The 25367-nt window shown below is 38.6% G+C and overlaps 1 protein-coding gene across 1 annotated transcript in view; it reads right to left on the bottom strand.

Moving 5' to 3' along the window:
- NPAS3 (neuronal PAS domain protein 3) overlaps window positions 1–25367 on the bottom strand; it is an 888972-nt gene that overhangs the window by 95440 nt on the left and 768165 nt on the right. The window contains 1 exon segment of the mRNA XM_038407448.2: window positions 1302–1420. Coding sequence (XP_038263376.1) covers window positions 1302–1420 — 119 coding nt within the window.

Here is a 25367-nt window from a genome sequence, read left to right as displayed (position 1 = left end):
CTTCCACATCCATTCATTCCTTTGCCTCCCTCCCAGAACTGCCACCAAAGGTCCCAGTGTCAATGTTTTCTGTGATGTGGCAATCTGCCCAGTATGAATTGTACCGAGACCATCAATTCAAATGTTGACAACTAAGCAGCCATCAGATGATAACTTGTGGTGCCTTATGAAATCAGTGACTTGGAGTGAAAGACTCTAAATCCCATTAACAACAACTTGAAATCACCGAGATCCAGACACCATTCAACAAAAAGACTCCAACGCATTTACTTTCAAAGAAAATATTTTCACCAGGAGATTCTCATTCGTTAAGTAGAATACCTTGATGTTATATTCACAGAGATTTTTTTTTTAGTTGGATGAAGTGAAGCATCCTATTTCAAAACTACTCTATTCCATCTCTAAACTAAAAAATACTCTTCAAAGTTTTAAAAAGATCACTGATACATCTTTAAATATGTAAACATGCTCAGGCCCACTTCCTTAAGTACTGGAGTGTCACTCAGTTATTTGTCACAACATTTAATGGATTAGATATTTCATCTCAGAAGATGACAATGCTAAAAAATGTGCTTTCCTCATACTCTTGATGTACAGCAAAGCCATTTCTAGCCATAGGCACTATGAGTTATATATGATTAAAGAAACATGAAATTGTTGTTAAGGAGGATGAGAGTTTCACATCTTAAAAGAAAGAAATCCAACAATGTAATGTTTCTTGAGAAGAAGTCAGCCCTTACAGCAGTTGCCCCATGGGCAGACAGCATAAGAAAAATAGTGGAAGAGCATTCAGTGCAGCTTGTTGTCTACTTCAGCTTGAATGGTGGAAAGTATTAAATATCTATAGCATTTCATCTGGTAAGAGCTGGTATGATGATCATTCTGAGCTATGCCCTAAAGTCAAACTAACTAGAAAAAAAGATTCTGAAAACATTCATGTGTGGCAAGTGTCTAATATTATTAGGGATATTATTTCAATTTAACTTTCTTGGCTTAATACACTCCAATCCTGATACTCTTTTGAAGACTAGTATTTTGAGTGTGTAAAAAAAAAAAGTGTTGTCCATAATAAAGACAAGTATAATGGAGGTTTAGGGCATTTGCAAAAGCTCATAGAGGAAAAACGTATCACCATATTTTAATAATGAATGTGAGGCAAATTTAAACAATTAATGCTTAATTCCCTTTCTATTAATATACATACAGTGAGCATGGAGCAAAAATGAACATAATATGTACATTTGACATAAGGTTGGATAATTTGAAGATGTCAATATTTCAGATTACAGAGCAAAGCTTACCTTGTATCCTGATGATTTGATGTGCACTCCTCGCTTGGTCAGAGTAGATTTCATTCGGATGAAAAAAGAGCGCTCTAGGGTGTTGTCAGTGGTTAGTAGACTGGGGCTTGTTGATTCCACTAGGGAATAGAAAAAAAATACATACACAGATGATTTAGATTTTTATACAGCCCCTCTAAGCTATTTCTCAGGTGCAATCCTTGAACTCGCTAAAAATAAATGACTGATGGATGCTGAGTGTTGTAATCAATTTACAAAATGCTTATTTAGCAAAAAAAAATTTGAAAAAATAAATGTACGAACAGTAACTCTCATTTTCAGGTTCTTTTTTCCCCAAAGAATTTTAAACACAGAGTTGCCTCATTAACTCTTTCCTTCGCAATTATGCTGCTAGCTTTTTTTTTTTAATTGTTAAGTTCCTTAATGTTATGTGACAGGGTAAGTGTTATTGGGGAGGCAAGGCTGTCTACTGAAAGGTACAAGTTCTAATCCAGAGTTCTATCCCCCGTTTTCCCTACTTTGTTTGCTGTGACACGTTGGTCACACTTCAGCTCTTGATGCCCGAGTTTCCCCATTAGTTTGGGTTAATTAATGCCCAGAAAGCACCCTGTGACCATCAGATGAAAAGCACTACTTTTATGATTAGCAATAATAACTAGATAATAATAATTAGATATTAGTGACTAATGACGATGGAACAGCTTCAAGGTCCATTTAGCGTTAAGTGAAGTTTCCTCCTTGAAACTACAGACCACACCTTTGTGTTCAGATGCCTCAGCCACAAGATGTATAGTAGATAAGAAAAAACAATGTGTGCTGAGTATGATAAAATAATATATGCAGATTTAGGGAATGTAAAACCACCATGTTCCCCATGCAACTTTTTAATATTTTTGTTTTCAACCCAAAGGCTTCTATGCAATGTTTTCTTCTAACAAATAATTCACAGAATCTTCTGGAGTAACCCTACAACAAACAACTACTGGCAACGAAACATATTTCAGTTCCAAGGAGTTATTATAAGCAACGATGAATAAAAAAAAAGATGTTTAAAATCAAGAAAAATATCTCGTTGCTGTCCTTTTAGAAAATATGATCAATTTTTGGTCTAAACCATTCCAGGTATTTACAAAAGCATTTGATATGCAGTACATACAAACCCTGCTTGTTTGTGAGCTAAGAAATATCTAGTGTTGTGCTTGTTCTAATGTGGTCACGTTTTCTGCATTTATGGCATTTCAACTCTGTTGTGATGAAACTGCTGACAACAGTGCCCCTTTTTTTAGTATCTCTTAAGGTTTTTTGTTTTAGAGAGCATGAATTCGATGTCATTTTAAATGTACAGCTCTTTATCACTCGAGGGAAAAGCAGAGCCATGTTATATTTAGTACTTTCATTTCTTCTGATTAAATATGAATTACTATGAAATTTTTCTCATCATCTAACACGCCATAATACGCCAACAGCTTTTTAATACACTATATAAGCACAAACTTCTGCTCTAAGAGTTTAATTTGCCCCTCTAATCCAATCACATCAACCTTATTTCTCTTATCAGAGATTCCCATTTTGAATTAAATGAGCTCATTAGTTTTAATCAAAAGCAGAGAGATCAAAACTTAAACGTAAATGCTTTAGATCAGAACTGTCAGTCAGCCGTGCAGTTCTATTTTACTAAAACACAAGATCAGAGACCCTTAGAACCAATTTTTTCTCGTAAGGGATGCTGAGAGCTTGAAGATGCTATAGCTTTTTTTTTCTCCCAAGGACAGATTATACATTTAAGGTTAGACTTAATTTAGAGCTTTTTTTTTCATCCTGGTGGAAATGGAAAAGTATGCCAATCTACTGTTGTCTCTTTCACATTTATTGGTGCTGGTCCTTAGAGACCTGAACAAACGTGAAGCCATCAGAATCCATGCCACAAACCTGGCCTCAAAAAATTCAGCACTGCTCAACAGTATCATGTTTGCAACATCTAAGAAATGAAACTTTCAAAAAAAGGAAATGTATTTCAGGGTCAAGGTTACTGGAACTGTGATACAGCAATGAACGGCCAACCAGAATACAAGCAGTACTTGTGATGAGAGAATCATTATTAATTATTACTGCCTACAGTATAGTGCTTTAAGAGTACATTAAGAAACCACAGCATGGGTGCTTCCTGCTGTGTGAAGAAATGCTAGAATCAGCTTAACATGTGCAGTAGTTGCAGTCAGCGCATTATACCCTAATACTGGCAATAAGTACAACATGTCCCCATGTGTTGTAATGGTAATTACCTAAACACACAGAAGTAATGTTAATTAAACACACAAAACCTTGCATCTGAATAAAATTAAAGCTGTGGCATGAACATACCATACTAAAGAAATGTAAAGATGAGAATATTTTATCATTAATTCACATTTGTGAAGAAAAGCAAAACAACCTATATTTAGTAAGTATCCTTGGCACTGAATATTTCCTGGGTTCTTGTGAGCTTGTATCACAAGTTTGACATTATTTGACCTTTAACATATCTATAAAACCTATACATCTTTCAGTGAACATTATATCCTGCAATGTTATTTAATAACGTTAATCATCATTATGTATATGGTATTTTAAAGGTAGGATAAAAAGTTACAGGGACATGTTCTACCCTTGCTACATGCACAGAACACACCTACTGATGTCAGTGTGAGATTTGCAGAGAGATAAATGGTAGAATATGGTCACTGTGAATGCCCAAGAGTTGATTTTAAATGTTAATCACTGAGCCATTTAATAATATTTTTTCCAATTATATCGATGGAGAACAGCAATCTAAGTTCCATCAGAATGAAAATCTAAAACATTTCATGTTCGAAGAGATCTTTTGGCATTTTAGAAGTGCAAAAAAGCAAGAATCTGGGAAAGTCCTACTTTGCTTCAATTGGTGATGTTCAAGAGAACAATCCTGCATTCCTTGTACTTCCCAAACTATTATTGAAGACAATATGAGTATGGAAGGCAGAAGGAATGCATACATTATCTCCAAAAGCATAAAGATGCAACCTGTGATATTGTACTAATGTGTTACCCAGATTAGAAGCTCAAGCAAAACCCCCAGACCCAAATGGGGGAACACATGAACTAAGGCCCAGATCCTGCAATGAGCTTTCTGTGGTGGACATCTGCACCTGCATGGAGCCTCACTGACTTGATGAAACAGAACCAAACAATATAGAACAATATAAGTCATACCTCTCCAATGGCAATAACAGAAGCACGGTATCCATGTTTGATGCACAAACATATACATATTCAAACAAGTTGTCTCTGAGGAGAGAGAGCAAGCCTCAAATATGATTTATGTCTTAAAGTCCAAGTAAATAAGAAAAGGCTGTCAAAGCTGCAGAAATGAATATCCACCAACTCATACCTTTTTGTCATATGTACCAAAAAATTGAGAGAAAAGAAAGAGATGATATTTTTCCATGTTAACAAGCAAAAGATTGTTTTTTTGAGCTCACTCTTTCAAAGGGCCAGGAACTTCCGAGTGGTAGATGACAAGCTACAACATTAATACCTCTGCTGAGTTCAAGGGGATTCAGTTAAAGAACAACTTGGTCTCAACACCATTAAAATAAGCTCTCACCTGCCACTAAACTTTTTCTTTGATACAAAGACCTTTGTTAAATTGAACCAAGAGAAAAAACAAGGAACTGTTTACACACTGCAAAGCGGAGTCCAAATAGGAGAGGACATACACATTAGCAAGAAAGGGATACTTGCTAGCTCATGTCCTATTGTAGGCTTATAAGCATCTTCCTGAATATTCTCAAAATCTGGTCACAGTCTGCATGTGCAATAGAGAAACGCTAAATTCAGGAACGCAACTGGGCAACACAAATATGTAATTTCAGTTGGACTCAATGCTTACACATCCCCTTTAAAATACTTCTATTTCCTTTTGTGCACAGTTTTGCAGTTTATTGCCTCTATCCAGGCATTAAAAGAGTTCAAGGAAGATTTAATCGTCAGCAGTTAACGACCCTATTCCCCCCCCCCCCATATCACTGTGTCTTAAAGTGTAGTTCTCATCAGAAAAATGACTCTTAAAATGATATTGTTTCCATGCTTATCCTCTCTCAATAACCTACAGATCAAATTTTCTTACTTTACTAGTAAAAATATTGTTTGATCCAGACACATCAGTGACAAAGGACAGACACAGGGATGGATTTTAAGTGGCAGGCTGCAACTTTATTAAACTTGACAGGGGACAGGTGCAACCCACCCTGTCACCCAGACTCACATAACCAGCAGGTCCTACCATATAACCCCTAAATCCAGGCACACTATTCTCAGCATGCCCCTAGGATTCAGCTTGCTCTTCTGAATCCTTTTACACCTCCACCCCACACCCCCTTGGTGAGAGGGACAGAGGGTACTAAAAGAGGAGTACCTTAGCCCATGAAGGCCACAAGGTCTCCCCCCATACAATAGGTACAAGGTCTATCAGCAAAAGCCCAGGTCTTTTATTTTTCATCTTTTTATCCTTTTAACCACACTGGAAACCTGCCACAACCTGTGGAACTAACATCAATACAAGGTACTACCACTAATTACTAAATCCTATTCCTATTTAATCTATCTGTGCCTCTAAGATGCTATGAGGAAGGCAACCCCCCACCCCCAAAGACCTCTGCTAATTTTGCCTCAAAAAAAATTCCTTTCTGGTCCCCAAAACAGGCAATTAATCAGACCCATACCATCTGTAAAACACAGCTCCAAGACTACAGTTTTAAGGAGGGGAGGTGCACTGCTGACATAAAGCAAGAAGAAGCTCCCAAGGACCTGGGCTAAGGTTTGAATTACTGAAAATGGAGTATGAAGAGCTAATCAGTTCCCTTCCTCCCCTACCTGGCTGGATGGGTGGGTGGATAAAGTCTCTGGAGAAAGAGGAGCCACTCCTGTGTGTGCTCCCCCAATCCGTTCTATTGAGACTGTCCCAATCACTATCTGTGTCATTGAGTTTTCCACCCACTGAGGCAAGCGGGTGGCATTTTATAACTGCCAGCCCTGAAAACTCAACCTGGGAGCAGCAAGTCAAGCAGACTTCTTTCTGGTCCATCACCCCTAGTAAGTCCTTCTGAAATCTATGGGATTCCTGATGTGCTCAAAGTTAAGTATATGGTTAGGTGCTTTGCTGGATCAGACCAGAGTTGTCAGCAGCTTGCAAGATCAACTCCCAGATGAGCCATTTTGTTGATGTTGCAGGAGCCAGAATAGAATCCAGCTCACCTCCCCTAGCAATATTACTATAAAGGACTAAATGGAATCAAATGTAGAAAAATATTTTTGCTATAACCCACTAGGTCCAAAACCATGATTTTCGTACTACTGGAAAAGGGAGAGTCCCAGCTTTCTAAATAGATAAACAGCACTTGTTTCTAGCCTGAGAAGGCCCTTAAAATTCCAGTGATATTATATATAGAAGAGCTGTTCTGGGTCATTATTAGAGGTTTCTAAAATGTGCTGGTTATAATTTCTCTCTCTGGGGCCTCTTTAGTTGGACTTGTAGCATTAAAGCAGCCTGATTTTACAGGCAAAGGGATATAAAAAAAAGTCCTAATGCTTTATTTATTTATTTATTAATTTTGAAGACTATGGAACCAACACAACAAACAACTTAGACACATGCCTCACTTCAAACATGCTAGTTATTTCAATGGAACGACTTGTGCTTAAAATTAGGCTCATGAATAAAAGTTTTGTTGGATCAGGGCCAAATACAGAATAGTCTGTTCTGTACGACTAGAAATACAAGAATGTGTGGGAAAATAATAAAAAGATTATACCTTTCCTGGCCAACAAAGAAATTCAGTCATGGTGTTGCAAATGAGATATATTGTATAATTGCAATGATGTCAATTTTCCACACACCAGGAACATTTTTTCAGGACAAATGGATTCAGTACCAGAGGTTTTGTTCTACTTGAATATCAGGTAAATGAGCATTTTTGGAAAGATCACACTCATCAATACCTTCAAAAGACTGACCCTCAGCTAAATTTGTTTTAGGAGGTTTCAGACCTCCACAAATTCTGAGCCTCATCAAAATCAAAACAGACACTTTTAATCTCATTAAATGTACAACCATGTACAACTTGTAACGTTTCAGGATTATTATAACCCACATAATGAGATGCTCTAAACAAATGTGTGGGTTTGCTATGCATAGAACATCACACATACAGTATAAGATAATAGCCCTTAATCTTGCATCTCCTCCCTGTACCTTGGATAGGTCCTTTGGTCCTTCCCCATGCACCTTCTTAAACCACTTACAAACAGAAATATTTGAATGTGTAATCACATGGCTTTCCTCTGAGGCTCTGCACTACACTATATCCTGCTACAGAGCACGCACATTTAGAAATTGGTAGCCCAAGTATTTGTTATCAAGGCATCAATGTGCATAGTGAAGCTTCTCTACCATAGAAAGGGTTCTAGCCCTTTTTAAAAAGAGATTGCAGGCTCTGAATTAAGATTAAAAGACCAAAATACATGTGCAGTAGCTTGGCTAAACAATGATATCCGTGGACATGACAACCATGTACAAGAATCTGGAGCATGTAAGGTTTAGGGTCATACAACAGATGGTACAACCATGAGCAATTAAATTAAATTAAGAGAAAGCAAATATGGGCTGAATCTCAGATAAAATTTCCTAATGTATTACACATTGAAATACTCCTTCATGGAAAATGGTGAAATCCCCAATACTAGAGACATTTAACAACTTCATAATGTCAGGGATGGATTTTAAATGATCAGGATCTGATCCAGAAGTCAACAGAAAAACTATACTGAGAGCTAGATCAGGCCCCTAATGACCATCTTTACCACTCAAACTTCTGTGGGTGGATGATGCTTATAACTTGGATTGTATATGTCAAGTTTTAACCCAGAGTCCATTTATGGATCAGGTGCCAACCTTTAAAAATGTACACAGTTCATTCTCAAAATACTGACACCAGGCTCAGTAATAACCACAGCAATGGACACAGCTATAACTAAGACCAAATTTTCAAAAGTTTAATCCAGGCTTTATTTATGGACAGGAAAAATCACTCCTACAATTACTTGCAAATGTAATTTTGTTTTTACAGATGAATATGTGTGGACAAATAATAAAATTTCAATGTGTAAACTACATTTGTATGCTATGGTTTGCTCAGTTGCGTGACCAGATAGGGCTAGTATATGCAAATTCAGTCACTTGTGTACAAAAGATTGCACACACACAGAGGCCATGTCTTGAAAATTTGCCCCATAATGTTAACTATAATTAGGCTTTCCTCCATTTATTTTCTAAATCAATAGTATGTGCATGTAGCAGCAGTGAAGGCACAGAAGAAAAACCAAAGTGCGAACACCATTAATAGAATTTCTAAGTCATTATATTAAGATATTATTTAATGCTTCACTATTCTTGGAGAAACAAAATGACCTGAACTGTAGCTGGTGTTCATTTTGTTTTTATCACAATAACACTAAGCAGCACTGCTAGAGTTAACGCCTGTAACAAATTACATTATTCTATACTAATATTATTCTTACAGTCTAGAAATGTATCATATTAGGATACAAATTCCCATCTTGTGTTACTTACTTCCCATGTAAGTTCTCATCTCACAAAATGTTTTACATGTTTAGTGAAATATCAGGCTAGTTAGTTGGCAGGGTGGAGTTATAAATAAGATTTGCTTTATTCCTGTAACTTTAAAAGATATATTTTACAAACCAAATTTGGCAGGTCATTGGTCTGTGAAATGCATATATCTTTTTTGCCTGTTTGAAAACAACATAAAAAAGTTTTGCCATTAATGGAACTAGTCACTGAAGGAAATTTTAACTCTTAAAAGCCCTTTAGAAGTGTTACAGTCTGCTGTGCTTCAATCCGTTATCTAAACATTTGCAAATGTACCCATATTAATCAAATAGACCGGAACAGCAGAAGAAGAGCTGTTATGGCCCACTGAATGAATGGTACACAAATGATACTGGGCATGAACCTCAAATTCCCTTCTGAAAATTCATTCATTTTAAGTCAAAGAATACCTAATCTAATCTGACCTATCAGCAATGCTTGTAAATTTTCAAGATTCAATAAAGGTCGCAAAGAAAACCCATTCCTAACTTACAGTAGCCTGACTTGTTAGTGTAGTACTTCTGTTAAACAACATACATTCAAATCAAGTTTAAAATAAAAAACAAAAACACATTCCAGTGACTAAGATGACATTGAACTGGGGGACTAAACTGGATAAAAAGTAACATTTGTGTTTGCATTATAGAATGAGTAGGGAGAACAGACACTGGAAAAGGAGAAAATGTATGGAGTCAACCACTGATGGACTCTTTATGAAGGCAAAATGACCATTGAACTCACTGGGAGTCTTGTATTTGCATAAGGATTACAGGTTTAGGCCTTATGCAGATTTTGAAAAATATGATGTTGAGATACAACTACATTTATGTTTCCTGGGTTTGAAAGGCTTAAATGGTCATATGGCCTCTCTTGGGTTTGGAAATCTGCATATCAATTTTGAACACTTTGTAATGTACTGCAATACTATCATTAAAAAGTTAGTGCTATAGAATACACTGAAATACTGACTTTTTTTGTCCTAACAGGATCAACTGTTTTTTCCCCCTATCTTGCAAGTTTTCAGATCTTGCTTAGTAACTTGTGAATCATAAAGTGACACTCCAGAGCATAGCTGTGAAAATAACTGTGGTTCAGCACTGTCAATAATGGCCCACTAAAGTTCCTTCCTAGCACATGGCATAAAAAAGCCTTATGATGTCGCCTAACACTGCCAGCTTGTTTGGGTTTAAAAATCACAATAAAAGAGGTTGCTTTCCAGATTTTCATATGCCAAGCAGGGGTTGCTTCTTGGTGAGGTTCTCCCCGGAGAGAGAGAAGAGCATTCAAGTTACCTCATGCTGCTCACAGCCAGTGTTTGGATGATACTACTCTGGGGAAATAGACACAGTGTCAAAGTCAAGCTGCTACCAGTGGGTGTTTCTGCACACATCTACTGAGCAGTAGGAAAGTTCAAGGGAAAAAATAGGATATCATAAAGATAGCCTTTGAGAGTACATGTCAAGCTATTATGCAGTAGACTGTACACTCCAAAGAACAAACAGTATGAATACAGAAAGTGAACATTTTAACATTTAGTGGAAACCCCCTATAAATGTAGCCACTTGAGGGATCTATTTCTTGAGAAAAAACATTTTGTGCTCCTGGGATACTTTTTGGATTTTATTTCCAATACCTGCATTCTGGATCGAGTGGAGCAATGCTTTTATCACAACTATAAAACGGTTATGAGCCAATTTCTCATATAAAACAGTCAGTAACGTTGGGGCTTTTTTACGACAAACATGATGTCAGACAAAGGGCATCAGGACTTAGTCTTTGTACTACAGTACAAAATAACAATACATAAACACCTTTGTGAAGGCAGCTTGAAACCCCATGTTTTCTATTAAAAAGCCATGTTCAATCTTCACTGTTGATAGAACAGAATAGCTAACACAGAGAACATTGTATATCAGAAAGGTCAATAGTTATTATGAGCTACAAATATATTTTTTTCCATCCTTCAGGCTGTTTAGCGCATATCACAGCATGAGCAGCTGTCTTCTTTAATACTTTTAAAATTAGAATCCCAAAGAGGAAGAAAAAATTACATTTGCAATGATTGCTCTTTGCTTTTGTAAGTTTACTTTAATACACTATTTTATATACATGAATCTACCATGCAGCTTAACCAAGGGGCAGTAACTGGTTGCCAGTATCTACTGGATTGCCAGATCTGTGTGTATAGTATCTGGTTATAAAATCACTTTGACACAAATAGTGTAACTGTACTGCATATATAAAGACTATATATCATACATATAGTTACTGGCATATATTGTATGTTAAACCATACACAGACACAGCGGTTACCTCTGAAGGATCACATTTACCCCAATTAACACAGAGGGGAATCTGTGATACCACCCTTCCCCCATATATTTAGATTATGAAAAAGATTGTGGCATCTGTTGACTTTTTAATACCAATCATTACAGCTATGTGGGTGCATATTTTATTATAGTAACTTCAATAGTTAAAATTGCAACCATGTTTCCTTTATAGCCTCTAGTTTTCATCTTTGAGAATCTTCTAAAACTATCACCTTTCAGGGAGAGATTTTCCAGGCATCTTTCTATCCAAAGGTGAATTTTTGTGTGTCAAGTATGAACAAAAATGTTCCAGCCACTTTGAAATATGAACTGAATGTAGGAAAACTACTCTATTATAAAACAAATTTTTACAACATTTTTGAACAGTTCTACAATCACAGCTGGGGAATAAAAAGATTAATTTTGTCATGGAAATTTTCCTAATTGAAGACAAGCACATTTTCATTCCTAGTTTTAGTGACAAGCTTATAATTGTACAGTTAAGTACAGGAGCACTATGAATGTATGTGTTGCTAACTTAGCTGCATTGTGGAAAAAGTAGTGAGGATACACAGGGTAAGGAGGGCTACTGCTAATTTTGAAAAGCAAGGAGGAAGCCCTATTCTGATATACCTCAGGAATTGCTTTCCTCAGCTATGTAGCTTCTTTAGTTCAGATAAGGTCTTTCTCCTGTGGACCTTCAGAGATGCACAACAGACATTCTCCTTACTGGGGAGCTACTAAGGTTCATGGAATAAGGCATTCCATTGGTCTCTGGGTCAAAAAGTTAAAGACTATGGAATTTACATATGGTATCACCAGACTTTTGAAGGCCTGGAGAATGAAGAACCTTCTTATGTCTTTTCTTTTTTCCTTGACAAAAAAACCTAAGTATATAAAATACATGCTAGGAGAACATGGGTGTTCTGTGGTTAAGTGCTCAGAGGTCAGAAAAACACCACAATTATTATTGCATGTGCCCTTTACTCTGCCCCCCATATGTGTATACATCTTGATATGAAAAAAGAAAAGGAGTACTTGTGGCACCTTAGAGACTAACAAATTTATTAAATTTATTAGAGCATAAGCTTTCGTGAGCTACAGCTCACTTCATCGGATGCATTTGGTGGAAAAAACAGAGGAGAGATTTATATACACACACACAGAGAACATGAAACAATGGGTTTATCATACACACTGTAAGGAGAGTGATCACTTAAGATAAGCCATCACCAACAGCAGGGGGGGGAAGGAGGAAAACCTTTCATGGTGACAAGCAGGTAGGCTAATTCCAGCAGTTAACAAGAATATCAGAGGAACAGTGGGGGGTGGGGTGGGAGGGAGAAATACCATGGGGAAATAGTTTTACTTTGTGTAATGACTCATCCATTCCCAGTCTCTATTCAAGCCTAAGTTAATTGTATCCAGTTTGCAAATTAATTCCAATTCAGCAGTCTCTCGTTGGAGTCTGTTTTTGAAGCTTTTTTGTTGAAGTATAGCCACTCTTAGGTCTGTGATCGAGTGACCAGAGAGATTGAAGTGTTCTCCAACTGGTTTTTGAATGTTATAATTCTTGACGTCTGATTTGTGTCCATTCATTCTTTTACGTAGAGACTGTCCAGTTTGGCCAATGTACATGGCAGAGGGGCATTGCTGGCACATGATGGCATATATCACATTGGTAGATGCACAGGTGAACGAGCCTCTGATGGTGTGGCTGATGTGATTAGGCCCTATGATGGTATCCCCTGAATAGATATGTGGACAGAGTTGGCAACGGGCTTTGTTGCAAGGATAGGTTCCTGGGTTAGTGGTTCTGTTGTGTGGTGTGTGGTTGCTGGTGAGTATTTGCTTCAGATTGGGGGGCTGTCTGTAAGCAAGGACTGGTCTGTCTCCCAAGATCTGAGAGAGCGATGGCTCGTCCTTCAGGATAGGTTGTAGATCCTTGATGATGCGTTGGAGGGGTTTTAGTTGGGGGCTGAAGGTGATGGCTAGTGGCGTTCTGTTGTTTTCTTTGTTGGGCCTGTCCTGTAGTAGGTGACTTCTGGGTACTCTTCTGGCTCTGTCAATCTGTTTCTTCACTTCAGCAGGTGGGTACTGTAGTTGTAGGAATGCATGATAGAGATCTTGTAGGTGTTTGTCTCTGTCTGAGGGGTTGGAGCAAATGCGGTTATATCGTAGCGCTTGGCTGTAGACAATGGATCGAGTGGTATGATCTGGATGAAAGCTAGAGGCATGTAGGTAGGAATAGCGGTCAGTAGGTTTCCGATATAGGGTGGTGTTTATGTGACCATCGCTTATTAGCACCGTAGTGTCCAGGAAGTGGATCTCTTGTGTGGACTGGTCCAGGCTGAGGTTGATGGTGGGATGGAAATTGTTGAAATCCTGGTGGAATTCCTCAAGAGCTTCTTTTCCATGGGTCCAGATGATGAAGATGTCATCAATGTAGCGCAAGTAGAGTAGGGGCATTAGGGAACGAGAGCTGAGGAAGCGTTGTTCTAAGTCAGCCATAAAAATGTTGGCATACTGTGGGGCCATGCGGGTACCCATCGCAGTGCCGCTGATTTGAAGGTATACATTGTCACCAAATGTGAAATAGTTATGGGTCAGGACAAAGTCACAAAGTTCTGCCACCAGGTTAGCCGTGACAGTATCGGGGATACTGTTCCTGACGGCTTGTAGTCCATCTTTGTGTGGAATGTTGGTGTAGAGGGCTTCTACATCCATAGTGGCTAGGATGGTGTTTTTAGGAAGATCACCAATGGACTGTAGTTTCCTCAGGAAATCGGTGGTGTCTCGAAGATAGCTGGGAGTGCTGGTAACGAAGGGCCTGAGGAGGGAGTCTACATAGCCAGACAATCCTGCTGTCAGGGTGCCAATGCCTGAGATGATGGGGCGTCCAGGATTTCCAGGTTTATGGATCTTGGGTAGCAGATAGAATACCCCAGGTCCTGGCTCCAGGGGTGTGTCTGTGCGGATTTGTTCTTGTGCTTTTTCAGGGAGTTTCTTGAGCAAATGCTGTAGTTTCTTTTGGTAACTCTCAGTGGGATCAGAGGGTAATGGCTTGTAGAAAGTGGTGTTGGAGAGCTGCCTAGTAGCCTCTTGTTCATACTCCGACCTATTCATGATGACGACAGCACCTCCTTTGTCAGCCTTTTTGATTATGATGTCAGAGTTGTTTCTGAGGCTGTGGATGGCACTGTGTTCTGCATGGCTGAGGTTATGGGGTAAGCGATGCTGCTTTTCCACAATTTCAGCTCGTGCACGTCGGCGGAAGCAGTCTATGTAGAAATCCAGGCTGCTGTTTCGACCTTCAGGAGGAGTCCACCTAGAATCCTTCTTTTTGTAGTGTTGGCAGGAAGGTCTCTGTGGGTTAATATGTTGGTCAGAGGTGTGTTGGAAATATTCCTTGAGTCTGAGACGTCAAAAATAGGATTCTAGGTCACCACAGAACTGTATCATGTTTGTGGGGGTGGAGGGGCAAAAGGAGAGGCCCCGAGATAGGACAGATTCTTCCGCTGGGCTAAGAGTATAGTTGGATAGATTAACAATATTGCTGGGTGGGTTACGGGAACCATTGTTGTGGCCCCTTGTGGCATATAGTAGTTTAGATAGCTTAGTGTCCTTTTTCTTTTGTAGAGAATCAAAGTGTGTTTTGTAAATGGCTTGTCTAGTTTTTGTAAAGTCCAGCCACGAGGAAGTTTGTGTGGAAGGTTGGTTCTTTATGAGAGTATCCAGTTTTGAGAGCTCATTCTTAATCTTTCCCTGTTTGCTGTAGAGGATGTTGATCAGGTGGTTCCGCAGTTTCCTTGAGAGTGTGTGGCACAAGCTGTCAGCATAGTCTGTGTGGTATGTAGATTGTAATGGATTTTTTACCTTCAGTCCTTTCGGTATGATGTCCATCTGTTTGCATTTGGAGAGGAAGATGATGTCTGTCTGTATCTGTGCGAGTTTTTTCATGAAGTTGACAGATTTCCACTCTATACGGCTAAATTCAGTGCCTTGCATAATCACAGGTTTCAGAGTAGCAGCCGTGTTAGTCTGTATTCGCAAAAAGAAAAGGAGTACTTGTGGCACCTTAGAGACTAACAAATTTATTAAATTTATTAGAGCATAAGCTTTCGTGAGCTACAGCTCACTTCATCGGATGCATTTGGTGGAAAAAACAGAGGAGAGATTTATATACACACACACAGAGAACATGAAACAATGGGTTTATCATACACACTGTAAGGAGAGTGATCACTTAAGATAAGCCATCACCAACAGCAGGGGGGGGGAAGGAGGAAAACCTTTCATGGTGACAAGCAGGTAGGCTAATTCCAGCAGTTAACAAGAATATCAGAGGAACAGGGGCTGAAGGTGATGGCTAGTGGCGTTCTGTTGTTTTCTTTGTTGGGCCTGTCCTGTAGTAGGTGACTTCTGGGTACTCTTCTGGCTCTGTCAATCTGTTTCTTCACTTCAGCTCAGTCCACACAAGAGATCCACTTCCTGGACACTACGGTGCTAATAAGCGATGGTCACATAAACACCACCCTATATCGGAAACCTACTGACCGCTATTCCTACCTACATGCCTCTAGCTTTCATCCAGATCATACCACTCGATCCATTGTCTACAGCCAAGCGCTACGATATAACCGCATTTGCTCCAACCCCTCAGACAGAGACAAACACCTACAAGATCTCTATCATGCATTCCTACAACTACAGTACCCACCTGCTGAAGTGAAGAAACAGATTGACAGAGCCAGAAGAGTACCCAGAAGTCACCTACTACAGGACAGGCCCAACAAAGAAAACAACAGAACGCCACTAGCCATCACCTTCAGCCCCCAACTAAAACCCCTCCAACGCATCATCAAGGATCTACAACCTATCCTGAAGGACGAGCCATCGCTCTCTCAGATCTTGGGAGACAGACCAGTCCTTGCTTACAGACAGCCCCCCAATCTGAAGCAAATACTCACCAGCAACCACACACCACACAACAGAACCACTAACCCAGGAACCTATCCTTGCAACAAAGCCCGTTGCCAACTCTGTCCACATATCTATTCAGGGGATACCATCATAGGGCCTAATCACATCAGCCACACCATCAGAGGCTCGTTCACCTGTGCATCTACCAATGTGATATATGCCATCATGTGCCAGCAATGCCCCTCTGCCATGTACATTGGCCAAACTGGACAGTCTCTACGTAAAAGAATGAATGGACACAAATCAGACGTCAAGAATTATAACATTCAAAAACCAGTTGGAGAACACTTCAATCTCTCTGGTCACTCGATCACAGACCTAAGAGTGGCTATCCTTCAACAAAAAAGCTTCAAAAACAGACTCCAACGAGAGACTGCTGAATTGGAATTAATTTGCAAACTGGATACAATTAACTTAGGCTTGAATAGAGACTGGGAATGGATGAGTCATTACACAAAGTAAAACTATTTCCCCATGGTATTTCTCCCGCCCACCCCCCCCCCCACTGTTCCTCTGATATTCTTGTTAACTGCTGGAATTAGCCTACCTGCTTGTCACCATGAAAGGTTTTCCTCCTTCCCCCCCCTGCTGTTGGTGATGGCTTATCTTAAGTGATCACTCTCCTTACAGTGTGTATGATAAACCCATTGTTTCATGTTCTCTGTGTGTGTGTATATAAATCTCTCCTCTGTTTTTTCCACCAAATGCATCCGATGAAGTGAGCTGTAGCTCACGAAAGCTTATGCTCTAATAAATTTAATAAATTTGTTAGTCTCTAAGGTGCCACAAGTACTCCTTTTCTTTTTGCGAATACAGACTAACACGGCTGCTACTCTGAAACATCTTGATATGGTCTCTAGTTACATGATCACAGACTGTTAAATAATAAACGATCACACAATGCAGTGAATACAGAAGTAGATTCATTAGATTCTTTAGATGGACCTGGGCAGACTCTATCCTGGTTCTCTACCTCATAAATTAACAAAATAAATTCTTATGTTACGTACAGTTCCCACACAGCATTTCCCTAAACGTTAGTTTAGGACTAAGCATCATGGACATGATGGCAAACTACACAGTCATGATCTAAACCAATTTTACTCCATTTTTTGGGAAAGTCATGCAATAATTCCATAAAGCCAGGAAACAGATCACTTCATATGCTCAGGCAAACTATAACTATCATGTCAAGAAAGCAACATGGCTATCATAGACTGTTATTTTTAAAGAAAACAGAATAGTGTAAAAAATTCCAAAAAACAAATAGACTAGGAGTATTTTTTTCAAACCAGGTTATTGTGTAAAATATCTTGGGGATAGAAAAGTTTCTTGGAGTGTGAAATAATACCCTCCGTTTTCAGCTTCAAGCATTATTTCAGAATCTCTGTAACTTTTCTATCCCCTCAAGAAGCATTGCACAATTATTACTCCTCATTTATTGTACAGACACTCACGCACACACATTATCATTTATAGCTTTATTTATTTAGACAGGGATTTTCAAAGGTGTTTCAAAGGGAACGAGGCACCCAAATTCCACTGAAATTCAAGAAGAGTCCCTCAGGCTCCTTTTAAAATGTCAGACTTAATGATTCAGGAAACAAATATCTAAAGCTAACATCCATACATTATTCTTGAAAAACCACCCACCTAAATTATTTGGTAAAAAAATATGTTAAATGATCTGGCCTTTTTTTTTTCCACTTTAAGTTTAAAAGATTTTTGACAGGCACAATCAGAATCTGTCACATTCCACAGGAAACAGAGGCCTTTTAAAAATTATCCTACAGTGCAGGTATTTTGGCAGATTTTATCACATGGATTGCATGGTATATACTTTACCGGAGAAAATCTGCTCCCTATTTGCTCCTCTCTAACAAGGGGAATTAGTGACCTCTTTTCCCCACAATTCCTCTTCAATTCAAGCTTCCGGAAAAACTGAGCTAACACAAGATAATATGTAAAGGATGATCAATAATAAATCTCTTTCCCCACTCTTTGCAAATCCATTTTTTTCACCTCTTTGCTTCAAACAGAGTGACTGAGGGAGAAATTATTTGGACATAGTCAGAACACAGCATGTTTTGTGAAACGTCTGTAATACAATATTTGTGGGGTTTGTCATATTTATAGTTTTCCTAATATTGTATTTTTTACCACACAGGAGCTTGCACTGTTTTTCTCCCCCTCTGAATCTGAAGATCACCCCATGGATTAGCAAATGAGTGAGGATTCTCTCTTAAAAGACTCCTTAAAAAACTGTCAGAATCAGCCTGAGACAAAGATTTATTATGAACTATTTAAAGGGCTTAATATATGTATCCCCAAAGAGCCCTTGGAGCAAACTAAAAAGGAAGAGTGGAATTCTTAAAGAATGGGAAAAATTCTCTAATGTCCCACTTTCTTCACACTATGATTACTGTTTATTCAAAGGATAAAATGCCTAACCTGTCACATGAAGTCTTCAGAAGCCACATTACTGCTGATGTACACTAAAAAAAAAAAAACACAACAAGAACCCAAAACAATGAAGCTCGACAGTAATGTGCCTAAGAAAGGCAGCTGTAATTTACTTTCTAACCTGTTCACTAACACACTAATGTGGATACATCTTGTAGAAAGAACTGATCTCCTGACCCACAAAGCAATCAAACAACTGCCAGAGTGTTTTCTGTCATAGAAGCTGTGACCATTACCTTAATTATACGTTGCCATATAACAAACCTTCCCTAATGAGCATCTATTCTACCTCCATGTGCCAGCTCACCTTTCTGTCCTTGAAAAGTACCATTGCAGCTGATTTCAATTTGATTTTTTAAAAGCATATTTGCAAGTATTGCTTCCAACAGGTGATAAATAGAACCTTAACTAGGATATTTGCTTTATACGGATGCCAAGATATAATTAAAATTACAGGCTTACACTAAAAGGAGGGACTTGGAAAGAATCATACAATATTGAATCATACCATAAATTTGCAGTGGGCCTAGACCTTTGGGGGTTTTTTGTATATAGGTCTCATAATTGTTCATCATTGACATTTTCTCCACTGAAGCCTAAAAACACAAGTAGCAAATGTTTCCATAATTTGCACAATTTCTTTACCAGTCCTCCCTGATACCCAGAGCAAATGGATTACATTTCTTCTTCCCTCTTGGCTTTTGTTTCTTTTGCCAAAGTTTTTCTGCAAAACAATCCAACTGTCGAACTGAAACATTTTGAATAGTTCCATTATTATTATAGTTTACATAGCACACATGTTGCTTCACAAACAGACAATTTCCCCGACGCAGGAAATTACAGTCTAACTCAGACACATATAATACTAGGCCAGAAAAGTGAGGTAAAGGTTTCTTTATTGTCCCTCTATATTTTTTTTTTTAACCCCAGGACTAGATTCACTAGGGCATTGTTAGTTAAGGGCTTATGATTAGATTTCATCTGTGCAAGGACATCCTCATACCTAAATTTGGCAATTCAGTGAGTTTCTTTTCCCCTCTGTGTGCAGTTAGATCACATATTCAGTTTTACCAAGTTGGGGTATTATACAACAGAAAGTAAATGATCCCTAAGTTAATAGGTGGAAATGCATGTTCACTGTTGGAAGTTTATCAGAGAAATCACATACTTTATCATACTTTGAAATCACATACTTTATTAGGCAAAGGTATGTTCATATGGCAGATGACCACTAGAAATTATTGATATCCACACTATTTCTGATAAATACAAATACATGATTTAAATGAGACTGGACCATCTAATCATGCATATAGCTAGACTGTGTGTAAACCATATATTCCTATCATTTTCCTCATCCTCACTCACCCTCCACTGATTTCTTACATCTACTTGTTGCATATTACCTTAGTTTGGATTGTAAGCTCTTTGGGACAGAAACTGGTTCTTATGATGTATTCACAAACTGGAGCCCAATCCTGCTTGGAGCCTGGAGGAGCTTCTTTAATACAAATACCAACATAAACACCTGGAATGTTTTTTTTCTTCCTACCACATTTATGCCATAGTGGTGCTTGTCTCTCCTTTGTCAGGAAGCAGACTGAGTTGCAGGGTTGAAAAAAATAGGTTGTTGGTAGTGTACTGGTACTTTCCACTGATCATACCCCCTGTCAGTATTGTAAGCGTACTGCTCAGTCTGATCCTAATAGAGTAGATCAAAAATTGGAATTTCTGTCCCACAGAAAATTCAGATATTTTGAGTTTGTTTTCAGCCTGAATTGTGTCTAATAAAGTCAATATCTTCATACTTTTCATGGAATGAAAAGTTCTGAAAAAACTCGCTTCAGAAATGTGCAAACATTTCATTTTGAAGAGGTAGCCATGTTAGTCTGTATCCACAAAAACAATGAGGAGTCCAGTGGCACCTTAAAGACTAACAGATTTATTTGGGCATAAGCTTTCGTGCTTAAAAAACCCACTTCTTCGATGCATGGAGAAGAAAGAAGATCAGTGAGGAGCGGTGGAGAGAACCAAAGAACCAAGGAGATGGAAAAGGCTATTAAGGCCACTAAGCAGTCTCTGAGTGAGACATGATGTCCTGTCATGGACTAGAAACTGGTTCAGAGGCAGAAACACAGAGTAAGAAAAATGCTCACTTTCAACATTGAAAGAGGAACATTATTAAGACAAATGTGCATAAGAACATAAGAATGGCAGTACTGGGTCACACCAAAGGTCCATCTAGCCCAGTATCCTGTCTTCTGACAGTGGCCAATGCCATGTGCTTCGAAGGGAATAAACAGAACAGGTAAACATCAAGTGATCCATTCCCTGTCGCCCATTCCCAGTTTGTGCAATGTTTTATTAATAAACATTTTATTAATAAAATAGTGAGTGGTGAGATAGAAAAATTTGCCGCTAACAAAATTATTTAGGTCAGTTAAGGAAAGAGGATTATGAGGAACTTGAGAGAGACTTGTAAAGGCAAGACAATTGAACAATACAATGCCAAATGACACTGAGTATAGCCAAGTGCAAGATAATGCACTGTGAAAGGAACTATTTAAACTGCTCTCTCACAGTGATAGGTTTTATAACTGTAGGCAGGCAGTAGAAAGACTTGTGGACTACTCAGTGAAAACATCTGCTTGATGTGTAATACTGGCCAAAAGAGCTAACCAGATGTTATGATGTGTTAAGAACAGGATAAAGAGCAATAATTAATATATTATAAAGCAATTACTTAAATTCATTGTACATGCATCATCTGGAATATTGTGTTCATTTCTAGTCTTCCTTTATTAAAAAAGGAAATAGCAGAAATACTAAAGGTCCAGAGAAGGACATAGAAAATGATTAGAGACCTGGAAAGCCTACTGTAGGAGCAAGATTAAAAAGATTAGGAATGTTTAGTTTAGAAAGGAGATGAATTAGAGGTGATATAATAGAGATATATAAAATAATGAATGGTATACAAAAGGTAAGTCTCATAATATAAGAAAAAGGGGACACCCAATGAAATTGAAAGAAATCACACTTAAAGCTGAACAAAGGAAAATGATAAAAAAAATTTTTTTTACACAACATGTAATTAACCTATGCAGCTCACTACTGTAAAATATTACTGAGAAAAAAACTCAGTAAGGGATTCAGGGAGTGGGACAGATTAGGCTTGTCTGAGGATTATAAAAATACCCACAGTTCAATATCTAGGATAAAAATGGACATGGGATATCAACTCTCACGTTTCAAGACATGAGTTAGGAACTGACTGCCAGAGGTAAGGAATGTTATTGTACAATTATCCATTATGGGAATTTTACTTCCTCTTTGAAGCATCTGATGCAAGTCACTCTTGGAGATGGGACATTGTATTAGAAGGGCCACTGTCTGATCTGATACATGAATTCTTATGTTCTCCTTCCACCCAAATCTCAGGGTAGGGAGCTCCCCCCCAGCCATTTATCTATTCATCTATTGCCATGTTGAAAGTCCCCATCATTGTGGTTTCTAGGTGGTCTATATGGGTTTGTAATGGAGTGTTTACCTCACATAGGTTACAAAAGGACAATGTGGGCCCAAGATGCCAATTAACCAGCCTAGATGCACCTGCAAGAGGAGCCAGAACTAATTAGAAATAAAGACCAGCTGGGGGGAGAGCAGGGTGTTTATGTCCATGAAGAGCTAGGAAAAGCCACTGGGGGAGGAGGCCCACAGGAGAGAAGGCAGGAAGTGCCCTCTCTCTGGGCTATACCCAAAAAAAAGCCTAAGAGGGAGAAAGGGGAAAAAAGATCAGACAGACTTCTTCAGAGGTGAGCTGGAAACCTGAGTGAGAAAGGAGCTCTGGTGGGCTGGAGCCTGAGTAAGGGCAGGAGTGTGTCAGCCGCTGGATCGGGGGATTGATCAAACCAGGGAGGAGGAGGAGGAGGAGGAGAAGCAATAACAGAGGCACATTTTTGCTGAGGACTGCCTGCTGAGCCCAGCCAGGCTGGAGGTTTGCTTTGTTATACACTTTTTGTTGGACTTTGGTAAAGAATTCTGCAGCCCCAGAAAGGGCTGGATGTTGTGAAGTGTCAGGCCAGAGGGTTGAGAGAGAGAAAGGGGAGAATAGGCCAAAGTAGGCAAAAGGTGGGGAAACTGAGGCAAAAGGTGCCGCACCACTTCTAGCCAGCAGGGGGAGTATTGGGGCACCATCTTTGCCACAAGTTTACAGAAAACAGTGGAGTCTGTCCAGAAGGAACACGTGACTTACAAACCTCCTCTTTTGTTTAATTGTTGGCTTTCAATTTAGAGTGTTCTACTGTATTTTCTTCAGAAGAGAAAAACTGCAACAGACTCCATCATATACTCCAATGACCACCTAGTCCTTAGAACCAAATGAAATACCTCAACTAGCCTCAAAAAGACCCCATGAAAAGCGGAGCCTCATGATGTGTCCTAAAGTTAAATGAATGCAAGCTGTTTTGGACTAAGGGTGGGGAGTAAATTCGAAAGCCATGAGGATTTGTGGACAACACTGTGCCAGCAACTCCACAGCTGATATATGAAGACAGCTTCAAGCACCTTCAGCTCAAGGCTTCATAGATCAAGGCCATCACTTAAACACCACCCAGAAACCTGTAGGCAGCCAACATAGGTATATGCTCATAGTGAGATACACCTGATAACAAGTAAGGCGGTGCATTCTGCACCAACTTCAGTTCTAGAATGGATTTCAGATGTAGCCTTATGTAGAGTGCATTACAACCATCTGGTCTTGAGACGAATAAAGACACAAATCACAATGTCAACATATGAAAGAGTAGGTCGCAACCTCCCAGGCAGAAGGAAATTAAAAACCCTGTTTGAAGTTTAACCAGTTTTTCAATTACGAACACCAGTTATAAAAGGCGGACAAAAACCTTCAAAGGTAGACAAACCTATAATCTGCCCTATATTTTACCACTTCTTCCTCCAACCCCTGAACTTCATCTTTGTTTTATCTGGATTGAGCCTCAGGCAGATCACTCTCATCCATTCTCATATCTTAACCAGACACCACTGGAGCCGGCAGAGATAGAAACATAAACCTGGGTGTCATCTGTAAACTGAAGATGCTTCTAAAAGCCTCAGAAACATATTACAAATGAGACTACTCTATGGGAAGAAAAGCAATTGCTCATCTACCATCTGGAATCTCCTCAAGAGATAAGAATAAAGCTACTTGAGAGGAGACTTGTCCACTCCCTTCAAGAAGTGTAGGCATATCATCAACGTCTCATAATCAATGGTATAAAAGTCAGCTGATAGATGGAGTATCATCAGCATGGATATCTCGGGTGAAATCCTGGCCTTGCTTAAATCAATAGCAAAACTCCCAGTGCCTTCAATGGAGCCAAGATGACAACCTTGGTCTCCATCCATCACTAGAAGGAGATTAGCGGACAACTTCTGGGTTGCTTTGAGGTACACCAGAAATATCACCAGTGACAAGATTTCAATCCTAGAAAACAGCTTACCTCAGTTAACAATCTGAAGGCTATGTTTGCAAATAAAAGGGCTAGATCCTGACATTTAAAAAACAACAACAACAACAACAAAAAAGCTGTGATTAGCTTGTGTATCTTATGAGCTTTCTACAGCAGGGTATGTAAAATGACATGGTCTTTTGGGGACTCAAAAACTAGAAACAACAAGATTTATGATATCATCTTGTCCACCACAAATCAATGCAGAATTGTTCACCTATACTGTATCCTAAAGCACTTTCCCATCTTGTTTGAAATAATTCAAGCAATGGGACAGCATCTTTTAAGAGCCAAAGGCTTTATGTGGAAAATATCAGTCAAACTATAATTAACAAATTAAATTATTGTTTTCAAGGAAGATATAGTACAGTCCTAGTATATTACACATTGCTTTCAGAATAGTTTCACTGTCAGATAACATTCTGTACATTAAAAGTATTAAAATTATATCAGTTTTATCCTGATACATTTTAAGATGCAGTTATAAGATAATAAGGAAAGATTTATATAGTACACATGAAAGTATTCTCTACAACAATAAATGTGTGACTTGTTAAAAATAAAGAGTTACTGAATATGATCTGTTTCAGAGTAGCAGCCGTGTTAGTCTGTATTCGCAAAAAGAAAAGGAGTACTTGTGGCACCTTAGAGAATAAATTTGTTACTCTAAGGTGCCACAAGTACTCCTTTTCTTTTTGTGAATATGATCTGTAATTTCTTTTTTAAAAGTGGAAAGATGGTAGTTTTTTTTTGTTTTGTTTTCAACAGAAATCCAGCTCAACAGAAGTTTCCCTTGTATTCTCTTATTGGCTTAGACATAACACAGCTCAGTATGTACTTCAGGCTTCTACGGAACAATTTGTTCCCACGTCAACTGGCTTCATTTCAGAATGACAGAGTAAGTGATATTTGTGTTTCACAATACAAAGAAAATGCATGCCTCTAATATAGTAACTATATATTTTTTTAAAATCTACTTGAATGTGACTGTAATATACACCAAAAATCTACCAACTGGATCAGGTCAGTGCACTATTGGTAGTGATGAGACAGAAAAGAATATGATAGTGAGTCCTTAATAGAATCAGACTTTAGCGTGATGATAATGACTTCCTTA

This window comes from Dermochelys coriacea, chromosome 6 (assembly GCF_009764565.3).
Source record: "Dermochelys coriacea isolate rDerCor1 chromosome 6, rDerCor1.pri.v4, whole genome shotgun sequence".
Classification (NCBI taxonomy): Eukaryota; Metazoa; Chordata; order Testudines; family Dermochelyidae; genus Dermochelys; species Dermochelys coriacea.
Note: the sequence above shows the minus strand (reverse complement) of the source record. Positions and strands in the feature narration are given on the sequence as shown.